The sequence below is a fragment of the Dermacentor albipictus genome, chromosome 4 (assembly GCF_038994185.2).
Source record: "Dermacentor albipictus isolate Rhodes 1998 colony chromosome 4, USDA_Dalb.pri_finalv2, whole genome shotgun sequence".
NCBI classification, from domain to species: Eukaryota; Metazoa; Arthropoda; class Arachnida; order Ixodida; family Ixodidae; genus Dermacentor; species Dermacentor albipictus.
In genome coordinates this window covers 70,284,425-70,303,684 of record NC_091824.1, presented here as the reverse complement: position 1 = coordinate 70,303,684, position 19,260 = coordinate 70,284,425, and the positions used below count along the sequence as shown (strand labels likewise).

The 19,260-nt window shown below is 44.0% G+C and overlaps 2 protein-coding genes across 2 annotated transcripts in view; both read right to left on the bottom strand.

Annotated features, from left to right (window-relative positions):
• LOC135902058 (hormone-sensitive lipase-like) overlaps positions 1-7,198 on the bottom strand; it is a 40,971-nt gene extending 33,773 nt beyond the window's left edge. The window contains exon 1 of the mRNA XM_065431959.1: positions 6,468-7,198. Within this exon, the coding sequence (XP_065288031.1) occupies positions 6,468-7,073 (606 nt within the window). The 5' untranslated portion in view covers positions 7,074-7,198. The remainder of the gene's footprint in view (positions 1-6,467) is intronic.
• A 5,524-nt stretch (positions 7,199-12,722) lies between these two features.
• Hsl (hormone-sensitive lipase) overlaps positions 12,723-19,260 on the bottom strand; it is a 31,907-nt gene continuing 25,369 nt past the window's right edge. Inside the window, exon 8 of the mRNA XM_065431953.1 lies at positions 12,723-13,593. Within this exon, the coding sequence (XP_065288025.1) occupies positions 13,390-13,593 (204 nt within the window). The 3' untranslated portion in view covers positions 12,723-13,389. The remainder of the gene's footprint in view (positions 13,594-19,260) is intronic.

Genomic DNA, 19,260 nt, shown 5'->3' with positions numbered 1-19,260 from the left:
GTGCTTTCTTTTCAATCACCTGTATTGTGGTCCTTATCTTGTTTTCAAGTTTCTGTTTAACGCTGACAGCCATTCATGAGATTTTAAATAGATTTAAGATTTTTAATGTTACAGTAAAGGCGCATATATTTGGATATATGATTCATATAAAAGAAGCTACCAATGTCAGTGACTGTACAGTGGCTATCTATAATGTTGAATGTAGCAGAAAGAATAAATTGCAATGAAAAAACATAACAAACAAGGAAAACATGTAACATGAAAAAGTAAAGTACAAATGCAAGCATAAAGGCAAAGCACAACGATCAAATGCTTAGCGAGAAAAGAAGTAGGCACAGACATGTTCAAAAATGATAGGCTAATTAAAGCCACAATAGAAAAAAAGTTAATGAGTATTTTATATAAAGAATAACAAGAATAATGGAGCAAATATATTCCACATCAATAAAACATGCAGCAGTTAAACACTACTTTTGCCTCCATTATTAAAAATTTATTTTATTTTTTTAAATGAGTAAGCAGACCTATGATTTGACAGCGGAGGTATTAGGTTCCAAAAATAAAATAATGATGAAGGAACTGTCTGCCATGTTTAGCACTTACTTTTCGTAGAAGGACGTTATTAACTGAAGCAAGAACTTGTATGACCTATTAGTATTGACCAAATATGCTGTTAGAATTTATGCAATCGGAACTTCATTCTTGAGCAATCTGAACAAAAATGCACAGCGGAGGTGCCAGGTTCTCTTTCACTACATCTGTATGTATACCAAGACTGTAACTAACTAGCCTATCAACTGTAAGAGTGTATTTGTCAGGAAGGAGTTGTTTACTGTTAGTATGGAAAGGATATGACATAAGCAACCTTAGGGCCCCATTCTGTAAGGTTTGCAACAATATCAGCTGTGAGCTATATGTAAGGGGCGTTCACAAAGTTTATGCTACCAGTACTATAAATTTGAAGCCCGCATACACAATAGGCATCAAAATAAGCGCATGTCTCTCTAGCTTTAGCAGAATATAAAAATTGTATTCGGTGTACAACAGAACCTTGTGAGCGTCCCTTGTATTTCCCCAAAATCATATACCATAATGAACATAAGAGTGAACAAAGGTGTAATAGATATATCTCAAAGCTTGGGTCGTAAGGCCATCATCAAAGCTTGGGTCGTAAAAGGCCATCATCAAAGCTTGGCCTTTTTTAATCACTCTACCCTTATATATAAGGGTAGAGTGATTAAAAAAGGCCAAGCTTTGATTATGGCCTGGATGCCATACACTATGTTATCTTTTTTCTGTGTCATGTGACTGATACTTCAGATTACAATCCAGTTCAAGACCAGGAAATGGACAGTGGTTGTCTGCTGGCACACAGTCCATACTGAGAATGAGAATATCCGTCTGTGAGTTTGTTCATCATCAAAATTGTCACTGAGCAATAAACAGACTGGGTGTATGTGTGTGCGTGCATGCGTGTAAATGACAAGAAAGGGAACCGAGGTGCCAGGTTTTTCTTAGTCCTATCATAAGAGGCCAACAAACAAGAACACCAAGGACAGCATAGGGAAAATTACTTGCACTTAATAATTGAATTCAAGGAATGATAAATTAATGGAAACGAAAATGGATCAAAAAACAACTGGCCACAGTTGACCAGTTGCCTTCACCCAAAATGATCCCATACTCGTGACACCTGCAGCAAAAAGGATGATCCGCCGCCAAGGTTTGAAAGTGATGACATTGGCTAATGCTCCCAGGGTTAGTTCTAGTAGTGAAACATAAATACCCCAGAAAGTGGATGGGAAAACGACACTGCAATAGCTCTATTGGTAAAAGCATCGCACGCGTATTGCGAAGACGTGGGATAGGTCCCCACCTGCGGCCATTTGTTTTTTCATCCACTTTCACTTCCATTAATTTACAATTTCTTTAATTCAATTAGTAAGTAGAAGTAACATATATATATATATATATTCATACCTTGTAGTACAAATTTAATTATGGGGTTTCACGTGCCAGAACAACAACCTGATTATGAGGCACACCGTAGTGGGGGGACTCCGGATTAATTTTGACGACGCGGAGTTCTTTAATGTGCGCACCTAAAACTAAGTGTTTTTGCATCCCCCCCCCCCCCTCGTAGTGCAGTCGCCGTGGCTGGGATTTGATCCCGGGACCACGTGCTTAGCAGCGCAACACCAAGGCCACTAAGCAACCAAGGCGGGTGTAAACCTTGTTGAAATGAAATCGGATATAACAAAATAACAGGGAATATTGAAGCAAGCGACAATTCTAATCCAACTCTGTTCCTTCTCACACTATGCCAGCGGACGGCACAGCACCCTGCCAACATTAACACCAGGATCGACCAGTTGTGAGCAAATGACGATAAGCAAAGAATAGCATTGTCCCAAAAGGAATCTTTACATTATACCAGGCCTGGTGCAACGACAGTAGTAACGAAGTGATGCGACAATAGGAACAGACTTGAAATGCATATTTAGCGCCAGCCAACAAGGACAGAAGGGAGACGACACCACAATGCGCTAGGGTTAGCGCATTGTGGTGCTGTCTCCCTTCTGTCCTTGTTGGCTGGCGCTAAATATGCGTTCCAAGTCTAGTTTACCAACACGCCCAACAAATGGCAATGCTGAATAGGAACAAATATTATGCAGCTCAATACACGCGCAGCGATGCAATTAAACGTGCCAATTTGTGGATGACTATAAAGCCTTAACTTGAAAGCATAGGGAGATTATGTGTGATGCAATGTGAGCATTTCACATGCTTTGCAGCACAGGTGGTCAGATGCACCCTTTTGGGCATGCTTCACAGAGGAGAGTGTGGTGTTGCTGTCACAGCTGTAAACACAGCGAAAATGCAGCTTTCTTTTCTCGTGCAGCCTGATTCCTCATGCAATGGATAATAAACAAGATACTTGTCAGGGGGTAAGAACCATGAATGAGCACAAGTCATAGTATGGTGGCAACCAATTGTAAATAGAATAAATATGTCAAAAGCTTGAGCGAAGAAATTTACCAGTGGAAAGCTAGGTCCCCTCAGCTATTGCCATTACATGTCATGTGCGCTCAAAAGCACACTTGTGTTTCTTTAGCCTCCCATGTCTTTTCCCATATGTCAGTGGTGGCAGAATACATTGGTTATATATACTTTTCTTTTTAATATCAGGGAACCGCTTTTCATGACTTGAAAAATGTCCACTAAATGCACTCCAATGCATTTTTTTCTCCTGCAGATTTCCAGCTCATGATCATGCAGGGTCACCTGTCACTATTTGGCCTATATAAAAGTTCTCTTTCACTACATCTAGAGGCTAACTACAAATTTTAAGTGATGTTTCATAACAAGACTATTTCACATTAGATTTTTCATATATAAATCTTCCAAACCTATCCCTAAATTGTGCCATTTCAGATACTCAATTATTGTAAGGAATCTTGTTGTAGTTGTTTTTTAACAGAACAATGTCATCTGTGAACTGCAGCTTGCCAAGACATTTTCAGTTGATCCTTACACCTAATCCATTCCCAATCTAGTATTTCAATTACTTCTTGCAAGCGGGCTGTGGATAAAACAGAGATTGTACAACTTTGACTGGCACCCCTCTGTACTGATATTCTTCCTCTATTTTTTGAAACTGTGCAATTCCTGGATATATCCTCTGAGACATTCATATATGCCTCATGTAAACATTCACCACAAAATGCCTGCACGGCTCCTTGTATCTGTGGTGAATGAAATAAATTTTTATAATCTAGAAATGCCATACAATGGGATCCTTATCATATTCTGAAGATTTCTCAACAATGTGATTAGGGACATGAATTTGCTGCACAATGTACCTAAATATCAGCCTGTCCTGTGTGCTCAGTGAAATTAAAATGTACTCCAATTTTACTCAAAATTGTGTATCTATTTAGTGAATCTTATGGCTCCAATTTTTTACTTCTTTGACACACACTTTCTTTATGAATTATAATGTCAGCACTCCATGTCATTGCATGGTGCATTTGTAATCATGAGGTACTATGTACAAAATGTTGCATAGTGTTTGAAATAATACCCCTGTTGTTGCTGTTGTTTGTTTAACACTGTTACTCCCTGATCTCCTACTATTTTTACTCTGGACATATCTTGTAGGGCTATTCTATCTTAATCTTCAGTTACACTTGGGATTTCCATATCATTCTTACAACTATTTCTTAAGAAATGTACTGCGTGTCATAACCTGTGCCAGCGTAACTACAATATCTATGTAACACAGAGACACTAGTTACAGGTTCCCATTCCTGGTACAAAGTTCCATAAGCACCCATGTCGTCAAGTGCCAGATACTCAAGCATGTTACAACTTCTCAAATTGTCATTATTGTGTTAGGTGCACATTTCTTGTGTTTTCGTTCAAATTTTGCTTTGATCATTTTGTTCATAAAAGTACAATGTCTGAATTCAACTTCAGACATTTCCAGCTATAGGGAGAAAAGGAACATCTTATACCAGTGTCACACGAAGCACTTTCCACTGCTATCAAACTGGATTGGGATCAAATTTTTCTATCACAATTGGTTCCTTTGTGCAAGCTGCAGAAGGGAGCCAAGTGCAATCGAGAAATAAGATCCCTATCACACTCACTTGCAATCGGAAGTACCCCATGTGACTGAGGCATTAGAAGAAAGAAAAGACAGGGCAGGAAGGATGCTGGTCTTCAGCATATTTTACCACCCCCAAAAATGCATCTAAGAAGTCCTGCTGCAAAACATGTTGTTCCTGTATTGTTGTCTTTTCTTACTTTATATAAGGTTTTTTTTTTTTCTCCCCTAAGCACTGGAAACATCTCAAATGTCAAAGGCCTACTAGCCTAGTTTCTGCCTTGAGGGCCTGAGCACATCTCTGAAAGAAAATAAAAAATCAAGAATGACACTTCTATCTAAAAATGCTATATTTTACTTCATGAATATGTCTAAGTATGTCATCCAAACAATGATCTTAAATAGGTGCATGTGTCTCCGCAATTGTGGTTTAATGTGTGATTTTTGTCATAAACTTGGGCATACAATGGCTAGTACAATGGCTAATGCTGAGTATACAATGCAGGCAAGAGCTAGTCACACAGTGAAATACAGGCGTATTCTCATTTGAGATTGTTTTAACTTACGACTACAACTCAGCAACACATGTAGTCACGAAACATACAGCCGTAACACCTGACCTATGCATACAAACTCTAGTAGTCACAAAATATTGCATACTGGCCATTTTGGAAGCTAAATAGCCTCTGTAGAGTGTACAAGTGTTCTTTTTAATGTGGAAGACTATTATCCCACTGCAACCACTTCATCTTCAGTCAGTATAGTACTTCAGTAGTACTCTGCTGAGACAAGCAGGCGAAAGATAAAGATAAGCTGACTTTGACAGAAAGGGAAAGAGGATGGAAGAAGCACATGATATCAAAGAAACATACAAAAAAAAGATGTGAGCATAGTGGTACCACACATGTCCTCTGATAGTGTCACTCTCTTGCAATACAATGGATATAAAGTCGACAATGAAAAATGCTAGCTTTGCAAAGGCAATGCCCGCTTGCCTATACAGAGACATGCAGTGATGAAAATTGCATGCTTCAATGCTACAGCTTGCACTTTATCGTACATAAAGCACCACAGGTGATGCGGCCGACCCCGTATGACTACTGAACAAACAAAGAAGAAAGGCACCAGCTTTGCAAAGACAATACCTGCTATCCAATACATAGATATGCAGTTATGAATACTGCATGCTTGAACACTGCGGCTTGCATTTTATTGCACCTAAAGCAGCACAGGTGACACAGCTGGCCCTTAACGGCTGCTGGACAAACAGCAATGAAAAGCAATTCATCACACAGTCTTGTGCCAAGCATACCAACCAGCACAAACTCTACACACATGAGGAAAAAGGAAAGAAGTCAATGAAGGAAAACTCTGCCCGAGTGCAGCAATAATGTGTTTTCCTCTGAATCACCTTGTCGTGTGGGTTTCTTGTGACTATCACCGAGTATGTATTCTTAACAGTATATAAAACATTTCATAACTCCATTGGGCATGCATCAAAAATGTCTATATACACATAATATACTAAATTAAAAATTTGCCTCTGCAAACTACATGCACCACAGGCATAAATATGTTATATCACAGGTATAAATATATCTATTTGGCTGCGCCTTATGCCACTGATCGTTAGTTTTCGTTCAGGGATGACGAATAAGAAACCTCCAACAGGAGCCCAGATTTATGCATGAACAATTAGGTGCAGTTGCTTACCTTCGGATTTGTGACTGTGTGCGTGTGTCGCTGGCTGTGTCATTAACTTGGAACGAAGAATACAGCGAAGGCAAATCGAACCATGCCTGCTGTGATATATTCAGCTGGCCACTTAAGATAATTAACGAAGAACTAATTCACTTACATAAAATCCCATGCAGCGGCCGTAGAAGCTTGTGGAGTCAAAATTGTCAAACTCCTTGAACAAGTCCTGAAATTTCATGTTTTCATCCACGAACAGACTGCCGTTATCTGTGTGCTCCATCATCTGCTCCAGTATGGACATGCCGGCTTTCAGGCCGCGCAAGATGCCGACGTGGTCACCTAACTCCTTCGCGAAACTCTCCCCTCGAAAAAACGGTGAACCGCGCTTCATTTGCAGCGCTCTGCATAGTTTGACAGACAAGAAGATGAACCGATCCGCAACTGTGATGATGCTGCGAAAGCCGTTCGCAGGCGTCTCCGAGTCGAAGTCAAACAGGTGCGCAGAACTCAAAATTCTGTAAGCAGAGTCTTCGACCCAATGCAGCAGTTCTTGCATGGAGTTCAGGTGCGCGAGTATTTTACTTCCCGTCTCCGTCTGCACTTCTCTGAAGTACTCGATGTTCGCACGGATCATTGTCGTCAGCATCTCGTAGAAGCCAGAGCCTGGCCTCCCGATACCTGACATGTTCACCAGACTGCAGTTTCCTGGCGCCGAATCTGGCCTGCAGTCCTCAAGGCTTTCCGAATCGCTGCCACAGCACAACATTTGCTTGACATGACCAAGTTGCACGCAGCTCAAAATCCTGTTTCCTCCGACCGGAGACGGGGGAAACGAAACGCACAGACAGAAAACGCGAAATGCGTAGAGAGGAAGGGGAAACGGAGAGTGAAAACGGAAAGGGCGGAGAGCGCGACAAGCTTCACCTCGCGGCAGTTTGCGAAACTAATCATAGAACTAATTCCTAAATGCATCGATCTCGCACAGAAATAGCCCGCGCTGATGAGAAAACGGGGGGGGGGGGGGGAAGAAAGAAAAAAGTAGCGCTTATTTCGCCATGCTAATTGACTTTGCAGTGCCAGCCTGTCTGCAGCCCCGAGTTCTGCAAGCACCGAGTATCGTACATAAAAACAATCAAATTGTGCACAATTAGCGGGTTGGGACCACAAGCCTCTGTAGCATGGGAAGTGTTTTGCACCCCTGTGTGCCCGGGACAAACCCACATAAATGCAAATAAAGTATCCGTCTAGCAGTGGTCGCAACTTAATCCCCCGCAGCATATTAATTTTCTTACACTTAAGCAACAACACTCAATCATTAAAAACACTTTACCGTTACCTGTGTGGGCACCATACATATAGTTATAACCACATGATGAGGAAGCTGGAAAATGAAGAAAATAATTTTTTTTTTTTTTAAGGAAGGCGAAGTAAGGTATAAAATATGCACTGTCACAAATTGAATAATCTAATGCACATGTAACATATATGCAGTGACCAGTCGTTTGTTGCACCTAGATTGCTTTATCAAAAATGTCAGTTTATTTTAATGCTTTTGGGGGTTCCAACTACACATGCAGGTGAAAATTTCCAACTGAGATCGACCTGGTCCCAGTGCGGACGTCAACTGGTGCTGTATGCATTTTGGTTAATGAGATAACTTTATTTGGAATCCGACGATTGGGAGGCCTGGGCTTGGGGCTGCCTAGACCTGTAATACTTAATATGCAGTAGCGTTGGACTCCACTCAGTTGTATGGAAGACGAACTAGGTAATTCGAATGGGACTGCATGGTGCCGCATATTTGCGGTGATCAGCCTTTTGTGTTCCTTCGTATCAACCTGGCAAGGACCACAGTGAAGGTCACTCCAGCAAGCAGCAGCAGCTCCATGGACATAAATAAATGACGTGATGATAATTCATACAGACAAAAGGCAACTGCTCACGAGCATCAGCAGAAGTTTTCCGTTATCATGTCCTCGTGCACTTCCGAGTGTTGATGTGTTTTAAAGGGGTGCACGAATAGTAATGTTTTTAGACCAAATAAAATCATGCCAGAAGTTAATCGAATCGCATATAAAATACATTTTGAATAATGAGCAGCAATTGTCACAACTAATGTAATTATGTTGATGTAGCTAGTTAGCTACAACAGCTAGTTAGCTAATTAGCAATGTAGCATATCATTAGCAAGTTTATTAATTCAATTACAATTAAGCAGTCTGTAAGCATTCACAGGACTCTTCAAATAATTCAAATGATCACTATAATGTTGGTCAAGTCTGGCTCCCTGAATATGATGTAGGTTGCTCGACTATGCAAGTTCTCGAGCATCAAAACTATGATGTCTTTGCTCCAATTTTATGTTTGATTATGCACAGTTGACGTAAATATTCTAAATGCATACGAAAAAATATTCGTATTTACATATAGTGACCATTCGATTCGAAGGCCGAATCAAATAGGACACTATCTATTGGCTATTGGTTAGTATTTGCACACCCCTATACACACGAGCTCTTGCGCTGTTACAATGCGTATGCTGCCTTACACATAAGTGATCTGCCCTACATCACAGTCTTACGACCCTTTGCTCATTTACCAAAATGCCACGTATAACAAATTACATTTACTATCACTGATGATATCACTAAAACAAGGGTTTGCTCAACACATACACCAAAGTGTACTTCGCAGTTACATTGTCAAGAAGCAGAGTATATGACTTTGAGCACTACACCTATTGGCTGGGACTAGCACTTCTTTAAAACCTATTTTAATAGTTGTCAAGCTTTAAAGTATCTAGTTTATACATACATTGTGTCAGTCACCTAGTGCAATATATGTTTAAACTAAGGCATGGGAATTATGTATGTTCAAACAATGCAGCGTGCACTGCAGCCGCTTTTCTCATTCTCCTAAGGCTAAATAATTAAAGAGTCAAGAGTTTCTCTCTTCCATTCAGATGCCAAAAGCATTCATCTTCTGCTAAAAGTAATATAGAAGCTGAATGTCGCAACTCTTCTTGGTTTACACACAACCAGTTCCAGTCACCTGGTCCGATGTACAATGAAAATGTTTTTTTCGCGTGGCTCCCATACCTTGGAAACACATACTAAGCATGGTCGGTGGCTTGCGTTGACAATAAATGTTTTGATAGTCATGTTTGGTGGTCAGAAACTGGTTACTTCAAGCCAATAAATAATCAAGAAGCTTTGTACGTAAGACGGAAGACAATAAACTACTTTGACAAGCTACTGCATGCAGGGGAAATCCCTTGAGCATGTACAACTAAAATCAAAGTTGACTGTCATTGATATACTGCATCTTATATTGCAAAGCAGGCAGACAGACAACCAGCATAGGCAGAAGGACGGCGAAATATCATGCTTTGTGTATATCTTGCACCTGCAAATTTACAGACAATTGTGCTGTTCATCGTGAAGCGTGCCCACCTTCTCACCTCATTCCACTTTTCGTGGCTGCTAACAATTAAGCGGACGTGGTGTGGAAGCCTACATATTATTCCAGCAACAATTATCTCAATCGGTTAAAGGGATTTAAGCAAAAATAATTTAATGGAAGAGAAAACTGTCATTCACCCGAGGAGGAGGAGGAGAGGTTCTGTTACAGCAAGCAATTAAAACAAGTTTGCAGAAGGCAACATCCACCGGTCTGCACAGGAGGCATGAAATTTTCTTCATAAGCCTATTGCTATCAAGAAAACCCAGACGAGCTCTTTGCAGGTAAAAAAAAGAAAAAAAAATTCCTGCTGCTCAGGAAGGTTGAATCGAGGATCACTATACATTTTCGGCACAGTCACATTCTAGCATACAGTAATGCAAGAGCAAATTGAACAGCAGCTCGAAGGATGGAGACAGTTTCTGTGATAAACAGCTGCCTTTTTTTTGAAATATTGGCTCTAGGCTCGTTTGGCTACTGTTGATCGCTTTGTCTATATTTTCAAGGTATGCCCTTCCTGCTTTTGTGAGCATTAGAGAGCTTTGGACTAGGGTACCCAAGCATTGGGAGATGCTTTGTTGTAGGCCCTTTGCATTCTTTTGTACACCCAGCGGTTTACACCCCCAACGCTTCAGCAACCTAATCTAAAACTTTATTAACTTGTTCGTGAAGCCTTGCAGAGCTTCACAGAGCTTATCTGCCATTTGAACATCAAGTTTTGCTGACCAAGACTTAAAGTAGCACTGGTGTATATTGGAACTGTGCAGTAGCAGGCAATAAACTCGTTCATAAATGTGATGAGGTGGACTGTGGCGGGTGGGCGGGATAAAACAAAGTGTTGGAACAGCCAGCTTGGAGTGATGGCGATTGTGTGTCAACAAGAGGAGAATTAACGATGGTGATTACGGAAGAAGACCGCGTGCCACGCACAAGGAAGCGGCATGCGAAGAGCATCAGTGTGCGAGAGCGAGCGGGAAGCTCGCTGACCGACGGTTGAGGCTCGGGTGTCGGCAACCGGGCGTCCTGCTACCGTGCGAACCTCGGCCAAGATCTCACTCACGGCTGCGCTCTCCTGTGCACTAGTGCATGCCTTTTATTTTATATCTTCTCAGATTTAAATATTAAAAGTGCAAAACAATAACAGAAACCTGAAAATGATGTAATATTTCTTATGTGGCTGTGTACTACCCCGTAAACCCCGTAATTTATTTATTTATTATTATTTTTTTTTTACTGAAACTTATGTCAAACCAAAGCTGTTTCTGTGGGATGAAAGCTTCATACAAAATCAAGCCTCCACAATGAGGCACGTCCACTTTCCAGTTGACAGAATGACCAAAATGAAATAAATAAGTACAACTGCAAGTCGGCCTAGTTAGAACAGATTCATTTTTAAAAACACTTTGAGCGCAAAACAAACAGGGGTGAAGAAAAGGAGCAGCACAAGGATGAGTGCTTTCTAACAACTGATTTTATTTTCCAAGAACCATCTGCTTAAGTACCCACAGATCTGCACGATCCAATCAACAGAACACGCCGATAGCGCATATAACAGCACTTTTGATAAAATGCCACAGATCAGCGCTACCAGGTCAACATAAAAACAGCTACGCGTATAAAACAAGCACTTAAGACGAAAATGTGTTAAGGATACAATGACAGGAGTGAATTCTCTTTGTCTAACAATAAAACGAAAAGATGACTGATGCATTTTTCCTTTAGTTTTTCAATCCAGTGAGCTTCCACCATTTCTCTCGCGGTTTGATTTCTATGCCTAAACAGCATGTCAGTGCTTCTAAGACAAGGTGAGCACGCATGTTCTTGACAATGCATTGCCAAATGCGTACTAGGGTGACATTTCAGACAAGAGAAGTGTTCCCTTAGTCTCGTGATAGTGCATCTCGCAGTCTGCCCTACGTACCCATGACCACACGTCATTGGAATCTGATACACAACGTTCTTCGTGCAATCGACAAATTGGTTCTTACATGGATGTTTAACACTGCATTCCTTCTTTGCATTATCTTTACTTTCGAACTTACTTTTTACCCTAGAACTCGCACTAGCTATTTTGTTTTTAGCCGAAAACACCACTTTTACTTCGCAACTCCCAGCCACCTTTTGAAGTCTGTGTGAAACATCATGCACATACGGAATCACTGAAACCTTGGAAGCTAAATCTTTCTGCCTTTGGTTCTTTCTGCATAGTTATTTATCCCGTTTTATTTTTTTCATTAGTCTAGCACACGATGCCAGCATCACAGCTAGCGGGTATCCAGCCTTTCCCAACCAATCAACTTGCTGCTCAAGAAATGCAATGTTTACAGTGCGGTAACATGACTTCAACAACGCTGACCGGAAACATGAAATGACTATACCATTCTTCACAAGCCTGGAATGGTTTGAGGCATAGTCCATTAGCGATTTTCCAGCTCGGGGCAAGAATGACCAACACACATGTTCCAGTAGTGTTGACTGGATCGCACAGATCTGTGGGTATTTAAGCAGATGGTTCTTCGAAAATAAAAACAGTTAGAAAGCACTCGTGCTTGTGTTGCTCCTTTTCTTCATCCCTGTTTGTTTTGTGCTCGAAGTGTTTTTAAAAATAAATAAGTATGTTAGAAGTTGCGATACCCTTGTTATACGTTTTTCGAAAGCTATAAACATGCACTATCAAAAGAAGACAAAATAAAGAAAGCTACATTTGGGACCAAATAGTTTCGCCGGACCTTAATTCTAAGATGAGCAACACTGGCATCATGCTTTTATCACAGCACAAAGCCTGCTTTTGTCACTTGATTTAAACTTCATCGATCTAATTAAACACATTGCAGCTCTACTTCTAAGACCACATGCCAGTGCAATCACACGGCTCTTTTGATGTCCCGCTTCCGAATGCAATGTCAGTATCATATAGCACTCTAGTTATGAAAGAAAGCACCACAAACATGAAACATTTCGTTAAAAAAATATTTTATTTTTGTACCATTTTAAAATAAAAGCAGCCACGCCATTTTAGCTAGTGAGGTAGACAAAAGGTAGCAACGGGGCTCTTGTTGCATTTAGGGATGACATAAAAAAATGGTAATATATTTACCTAATCCATAAAAATATATTTGTTCCAAGGAAAAGTGTATGAACATATAAGAAGCCCAACAACCTTCTATCCAAACTAAATATGTAACTCAGCAGCTGTCACAACAGCTCTATACTTCCATAGAAACAGCCTCTCAATAAAAGATTCCCTACTTATGCTCAAAGAAGCAAAACACCTTATAGCAGGTTGTTCAGTTAAAATATGCTTAAAACTCTACATGATGTATAGAAAAATAGAAGTGTACCAAGAGCCAGCCTGGTACATCTGTGGTACATTGTACCTGTTCTTACTAGTAACATCAATATAATAGGTCACATGATAAATTAAAGTGATAGCTGCAGCCCATTAAACTAAATAAGAGGGAATGTTACACTCTGTAGAAAACTTGCATCCTGCATTATATAAAGCAACAACGTTATAGATCCATCTTGGTCCCTGGGAATGCAAGAAGCAGAAGTCTGTAATGCATGCGACTGTACACTATTTTGCAGGATTACTGTAATCTTAAGTTAAACATCGCTGTACATTATGGCACTTTGATACAGAGCGCTTGCTTGATCATCTGAACACACCTCTTGGAACCTTCGTGAGCTTCTTTGCTAAAAGGCAGAAAATTCAGAAAAGCATGTGGGAGGTTGTCCAATATTTCAAGTTGCACATAGTTGTTTGCCGCCTTCAACCTTTTCGAGAGCATCACAAGATCATCCAAGGTGGGGTCCAGGTGAAGGCCCTGTACAAGAAAGCATTGAATTAAATAAAATATATTATACTGCATGCTGACGATTAAAATAGAAAATAAACTGTACGCAAATGTGTAACACAGACTGAAAAAAAAAGACACATGCGCAGCTTGCACTAGTGGTGCAAGGCTGGAGTCAACAGCGGATCTTGTGATCACTTAGCTTTTACGTGGCTTGCCTAAGTTTGTAGATTTTGCGAGGTTATGCCAGGTTTTGCTAAGTTGTTGGTAGGCTTGGCTAAGTCGTTTCTAGGTTTTGCGAGGTTATGCTAGGAAAAAGAACACAGCACAAGAAAGACAAGGACATGACAGAGCAACACGCACACTTCTTCAAATGAATCACCAACAAGCCCAAACTTCCACGCTAAGTTATGGTAGGCTTGGCTAAGTTGTTTCTAGGTGTTGCAAGGTTATGCTAGGTTTTGCTAAGTTGTTGTCTTGGTGGGCTTGACAGTGAATGGTTTCACGCCGTCGCAGGCCGGAATCGCTTTCTGAGCGATGTTGAGCGTTCAGGCACCAACTCTCGCGTTCCCTGAACTGAAACTCTGGATCCTCGGCTCGGTGTCACCTCTTCTCAGCCATAGCTTCGGTGAGGTGTTCCGGATCAGCTCAGTGGCAACGCATCCCTTCTCGCTTGGCAGTACGGCACTCTTCCTGGTAAGCCATTTCTTCTTTGGACGTCCGGACTTTCTTCGGTCTTCCTGTGGCAGCAGCACGTACGCATGGAATAGAGGAGGTGAGAGGTGTGTCGCTTCGCCAGCTGTTTCGAGCTTTTAGTCACCTGTGACATCACGACTACGCCCTACGCCTGTGGGGTGCGAGGAGGTTACGTGGCTCGGTGCTCTCGCAGGTGGTTGCTAGGCAACGTGAGGCTGTGCACAGCTGGGCTGTTTTCTGGTAATAGTCCACGGTGGAACTAAAAGCTTGCAGCTCCGCTGTTAAAAAATGAGAGAACTATATGGCTGCGCTAGCCAAATTTACGAAACACCAAGTGAGAATGCCGAGCAAATCAATCATTTTTTTCTTTGAGAATATGCACAGGCTGGTGTAATGTTGCATTAGTAACATGTCTGCTTATCCTTTCAGCAGTAAACAAGCTCTTTAATGGGATGTGTACTGTATTTACTCAAATATAGGCCGTTCGCAATTCTAGGCCAACCCCAAGATATGGAAGCTCAGAAAGAAAGAAAGAAGGAAAGAAAGAAGAAGAAGAAAAAAACTTCCTCAAATGTAAGCAGAACAGAAAATGGCATTTGGCTGCAAAAAAGAACATGCAAGCTCGTCAAGATGTTTTGTAATGCATGCATAATCAGATCAGCCAGAAATTTATCCCAAGTCGTGAGACCCAGTTCTACATCTGACTAAACCAGCTAGACATATCGGAGTGGCACCTGAAACATTTGTGACTTTCTTCGCCTGATGATCTCTGTCATCATGGACATTCTCTCTTTTCTATGTGTGCTGATAAAATCATAAACAGTCGGTAGCTTTTGGCGGTTGCAGCCAAACCGCATCCTCGAATCTAAGGATGACTTCAGACTTTTGTACATTACTCTTTAAAGAAAAGTATTGGCCTTGTTAGATATGGGCCCTTTCCTTGGCATCCTTCGAGTTCACCAGACCACTTTTAATCGCCGTCACACCTAATTAAGGAGCACAAAATCCCATCTGCCACGTTCCTGAGGCGCAGCAAGGTCCCGAGGTCCAAACAAGTTGGCGTCCCCTGCCTCGTGTGCCTTTATGTGGAGTTATTGTCCCACTGCTTGACTCTTCCGGAAAATGAAATGGGAGCCTGGCACGGTTCCAGGTAACCTGGGTCCCGAGCAAAGATGCTTTGCTGCTCTGAAAGGTCGCTCGAGAACAAACCGCCTCCCCCCGCTGAGCGCTTGGAAACCCGGAGTCAACGACGGCAGTAATGCACCCCCCCCCTGCCTATTGTGACGGCAGTTGCAGACCAGGAATGCAATACCGATGACAAGTAATTTCTCAAACAGTGAAGCCCATGGAGCGACCCTATGAGCTGAATGTGACTTACGCTCGCACGGGCGCCTACCATTGGCCGAAAATGACGACACCTGAGCGGGCTCGATGATTGGCCGAACAGGACGTGACCTTGAGACACCGAAGGGGTTAAAAGCCAGAGACTGGGAGCACAGAGAGAGAGCATTCCTTCACTCATCTCTTTCGGGCTTCTTGCCACGGGCCGCAGCGTCCAAGTTACTGTTAGCCAGCGATGACTTTATGACAGCTAATTTCTTTGTATCTTTACTGCAAATAATGTAAATAAACCTCCAGTTTTCATCTCAACGTTTTCCAACATCGGCCAACTCCCACACTCAACTGCAAGGTCCAATATCCGGGAGACAGCGGTGAGATGTCCTCCAGATCCAACAGCCTACAACTGAGTAAGTACGGTAATTGAATGCTGTACACATGCATAGGTATTTGTCAAGCTTCGACCTACATGTAAACTGAAAGTCAGCAGCCATTCTGTCTTTTTCTGTGTCCAAAATTTGAATCTGCAGAATCTCGTGTAAGGACCACACTTTTTTTTTCCCCCCATCTTTTTTTTTTTTTTAATTTGGGTCCAAATTTGTTGGGTATGCCCCATACACTAGTGAAAAGTAAATAAATGCGTAGTATACATTTCTTCAAGAATTTATATGCTCACCACTGTATGTGATGACATTGGGAACACTTATTTTTACCTCCGAGAACTACCTATTTCATTGTTTCTGACACTTAACCGCAGCAGAACTGATAGTTGGGCGAGTTGGTACGAATTGTGGGGTTTCCGGTTCTCGCGGTGGTTGTGTAAAGCCGTTGCGTTGTGTTGCCGGGGGGCTCCGTGTCCCTCTCCTCCTTGCCTGGACGGGGTGGCAGCGGGTCATAAAACACTGTCACTCTGCTGTCATCCCGCCCACGGGAAGGTCAACAGGCTTTCGCCATTGGCTAAGATTTTGGCGGGATTTGGGCCCGGCTTGCGTGCGCTCCGGGTAAGCGCGCGCAAGACGGGTCCCGGGGAGACCACATCGGGGCGTCGGAAGGTGCGTACGTGTCCTCTCTGCCGGCGGCGGCCCCCTTTGTCCGCCGCCGGCCGATGGTTACTTCGGCTCGTCGGGGTCCCAGCCTCGGCGGGCGGCGCGCGCACTCTTCCGTCGTCTCGATGTCCTGAGGCAGCGTCTGCCGATCGTGCCCCCGTCTGTTCGTCTGTCGTTTCTCTCTATTTCCCTTTTCTCTGCTGTGGGGCACACGATGGCAGGCGCTGACCGAAGGATAGGCAAATTCTTACTGCTGGGGGGTCTTTGTTCTTTGTTCTCTCTCTGTCGCGGTGCGCCATTCTAGCGGCCACCGGCGACCATTCGGCCATGTTTTGTCTAATCAGATATATATTCGGACGTGATGCTAAAACTTGTGTTTGTATTGACTCCCAGTGTAATAAATGTACTTTCTGTCTTCTCGAGAGCTTTGCCTAGGGTCTCCCTTGCTGCGCGCGCGCGGTCTCGCCTTCCCCTAAGCTGTGGGGCCGGCGGGGCGCGTACGCGCGCAGCTGCGCGTCGGCACACGGAGCGGGCTGGAGTAGGCGCGGGCGCGCGGTGCCCTGCGCGCGCGGCGGCTCGGAGTGGTCGAACCCGCGGGGGTGGTCGTCCGGCGCGCCGTGAGCGTCGCGGGTGAACACCACAAAATGGCGCCCAACGTGGGGCCAGGGGCCTAATCAGCCTCTGGCCGCCGAGTGTCCGGGCTGCTGCGTTGCAGAGGTTGCGTTGCGAACGCGCTTTGTTAACCGAGCCATGTCTCTCCCCCGTGTGCCAAATTCCTCTATTTTCCTCTCGCTCTTTCTGTCATACCTTGCCTCAGTAAAAGTAGCGTGGTAAGCGTATCGGACAACCGCTTCGAAGTTCCGTGCTGCGAAGCGCGGACGAGGAAAGGAAGCAAGTGGCCGCCGAGATGCTGCAGTCGTCATCGATTGTGGAGACCATGCGGGGGCCGGAGGTCTCGCCGATTCGTACCGGGAGGGCTGACTTTTCCGTCCTTCCATCTGCTCAACGATTCGGTGAGTCTGACGGATTTTCGTGGGTCTCTAGCATCATTACCATTCTGGCGGCTGCTAATTGCGCGGACTGCTCGGGTACAGTGCCTCTAAGGCCGGCTAACTCTGCAGAAGTTCGCGGTTTTGCTATTGTTGGCGCGGCTCAGTGGCTTGCCCGTCAGTTCTCAGTTGATGCGCGCCTTTCCTCGCAAAATTCATGCCGTGATAGCTGACGCACTATTAATATGCCCTCTGTCACCTTTAGGAAGACCGGTTAGTGGTGGTGCCTTCTGCACCACCAATTGAGGGCAAAGCTGGCAGCGCATAGCCGAGCGGAGACAAAGGCCACGAAACAGGCCCGCTCCGCGAAGAGGCAAGCGCCCCGGACATCCCTCCGTCGCGCGCGCAGAAGGGGACGCTCCCCCGCTACCCCGCGGCGATGACGGGGAGGACAGCCCGGGTGGAAAGCCAGCCGGGGGAACGAAACCCGCCACCCCCACCAAAGGGTGTCGGAATCGTCTTTTTCTATTTTTTTTAAACGGCCCGAAGAGCGCCGAAGGGACCGCAGAGTGACCCGTTTGTAAATAATTGTAAATAGTTCTTCGACGGCCTCAGGGAGGCGGAGCGCCGGAACGTGGCTGGTATTGCACGGGCGCGGGCGCCGTAGCGTTGCTTGTATTGCAACGGGCGCGCGGGGCCGGATACAGCGTGTGTCGCTGTTGCCCCGGGTGGGTTCGCTCTGCGGGGTCACAACGAGCTCGGCCGATGAAGATCGCGTCCCACCCGCCAACACTGCAATCTGAGAGCTTTGTTCAAGGTGGTAACCCCAGGCGCCGGAGAAACGCGATTTAGCGCCACTCCGGCAAGTATCGCACGATCATCACAGCGCCAAGGTTTTCGTTAAAATCGATTCGCGCTGTGACTTGGCCCGGCGTGGAGCGACTCTTCGTCTATCGCCGAACGTTCCACGTCTGTTCATCACATAGACATCACGTATTCGAAGTCAATTTTGATTGGTTTCGCGGATGGACAGTGTGCGTCCGTGGAAGAAATTTCCGCTAGCGTCGAAGTCGTATGTCATCGCGCTAGTGAAGACCACGTTTACTGTGTCCGGCTGAACTCAGACGGAGTAACCATCTATACTGAGATGAGGCATGCCTATGGGTATCCACAACTTTGGATCAGCTACCCATTTCTCTTCAAAAACCTCTCAGCTATCCACTTCGCTGCAATCAGGCAGGCTGCTATCCGTCTTTCTCTGTCCTTGTTTTCCCTTTGTTCAGTGTTTCTTCGTTAGGCTACTTGTTTCTCTGTGTCTTACCTAGCCGTCTTCGTTTTGCTTTTATGTATGTGTTTCCTTAGGTATGGTTCGTGTTCCTTTTGTGCTAGTCATTTATTTGTATCTATGTGTTTTGCGTTTCGGGAATGTTTCGCGTGTGTTTTCGCTGCCGTGTTGCGTCAACGGGTGATGTTGACCTCCATCGAAGCCTGGCGACGGCGGGGCTGTGGATCGGGCTGTGCGGTCGCGACAACTGGCGCGGATCATGGCTGTACCATGGAGCGGACACCGCCAGAAGCACCGGCGCCAGAGGCCGTTGCCGGACGTCGTTGAAGTGGCTTGGAGTCGC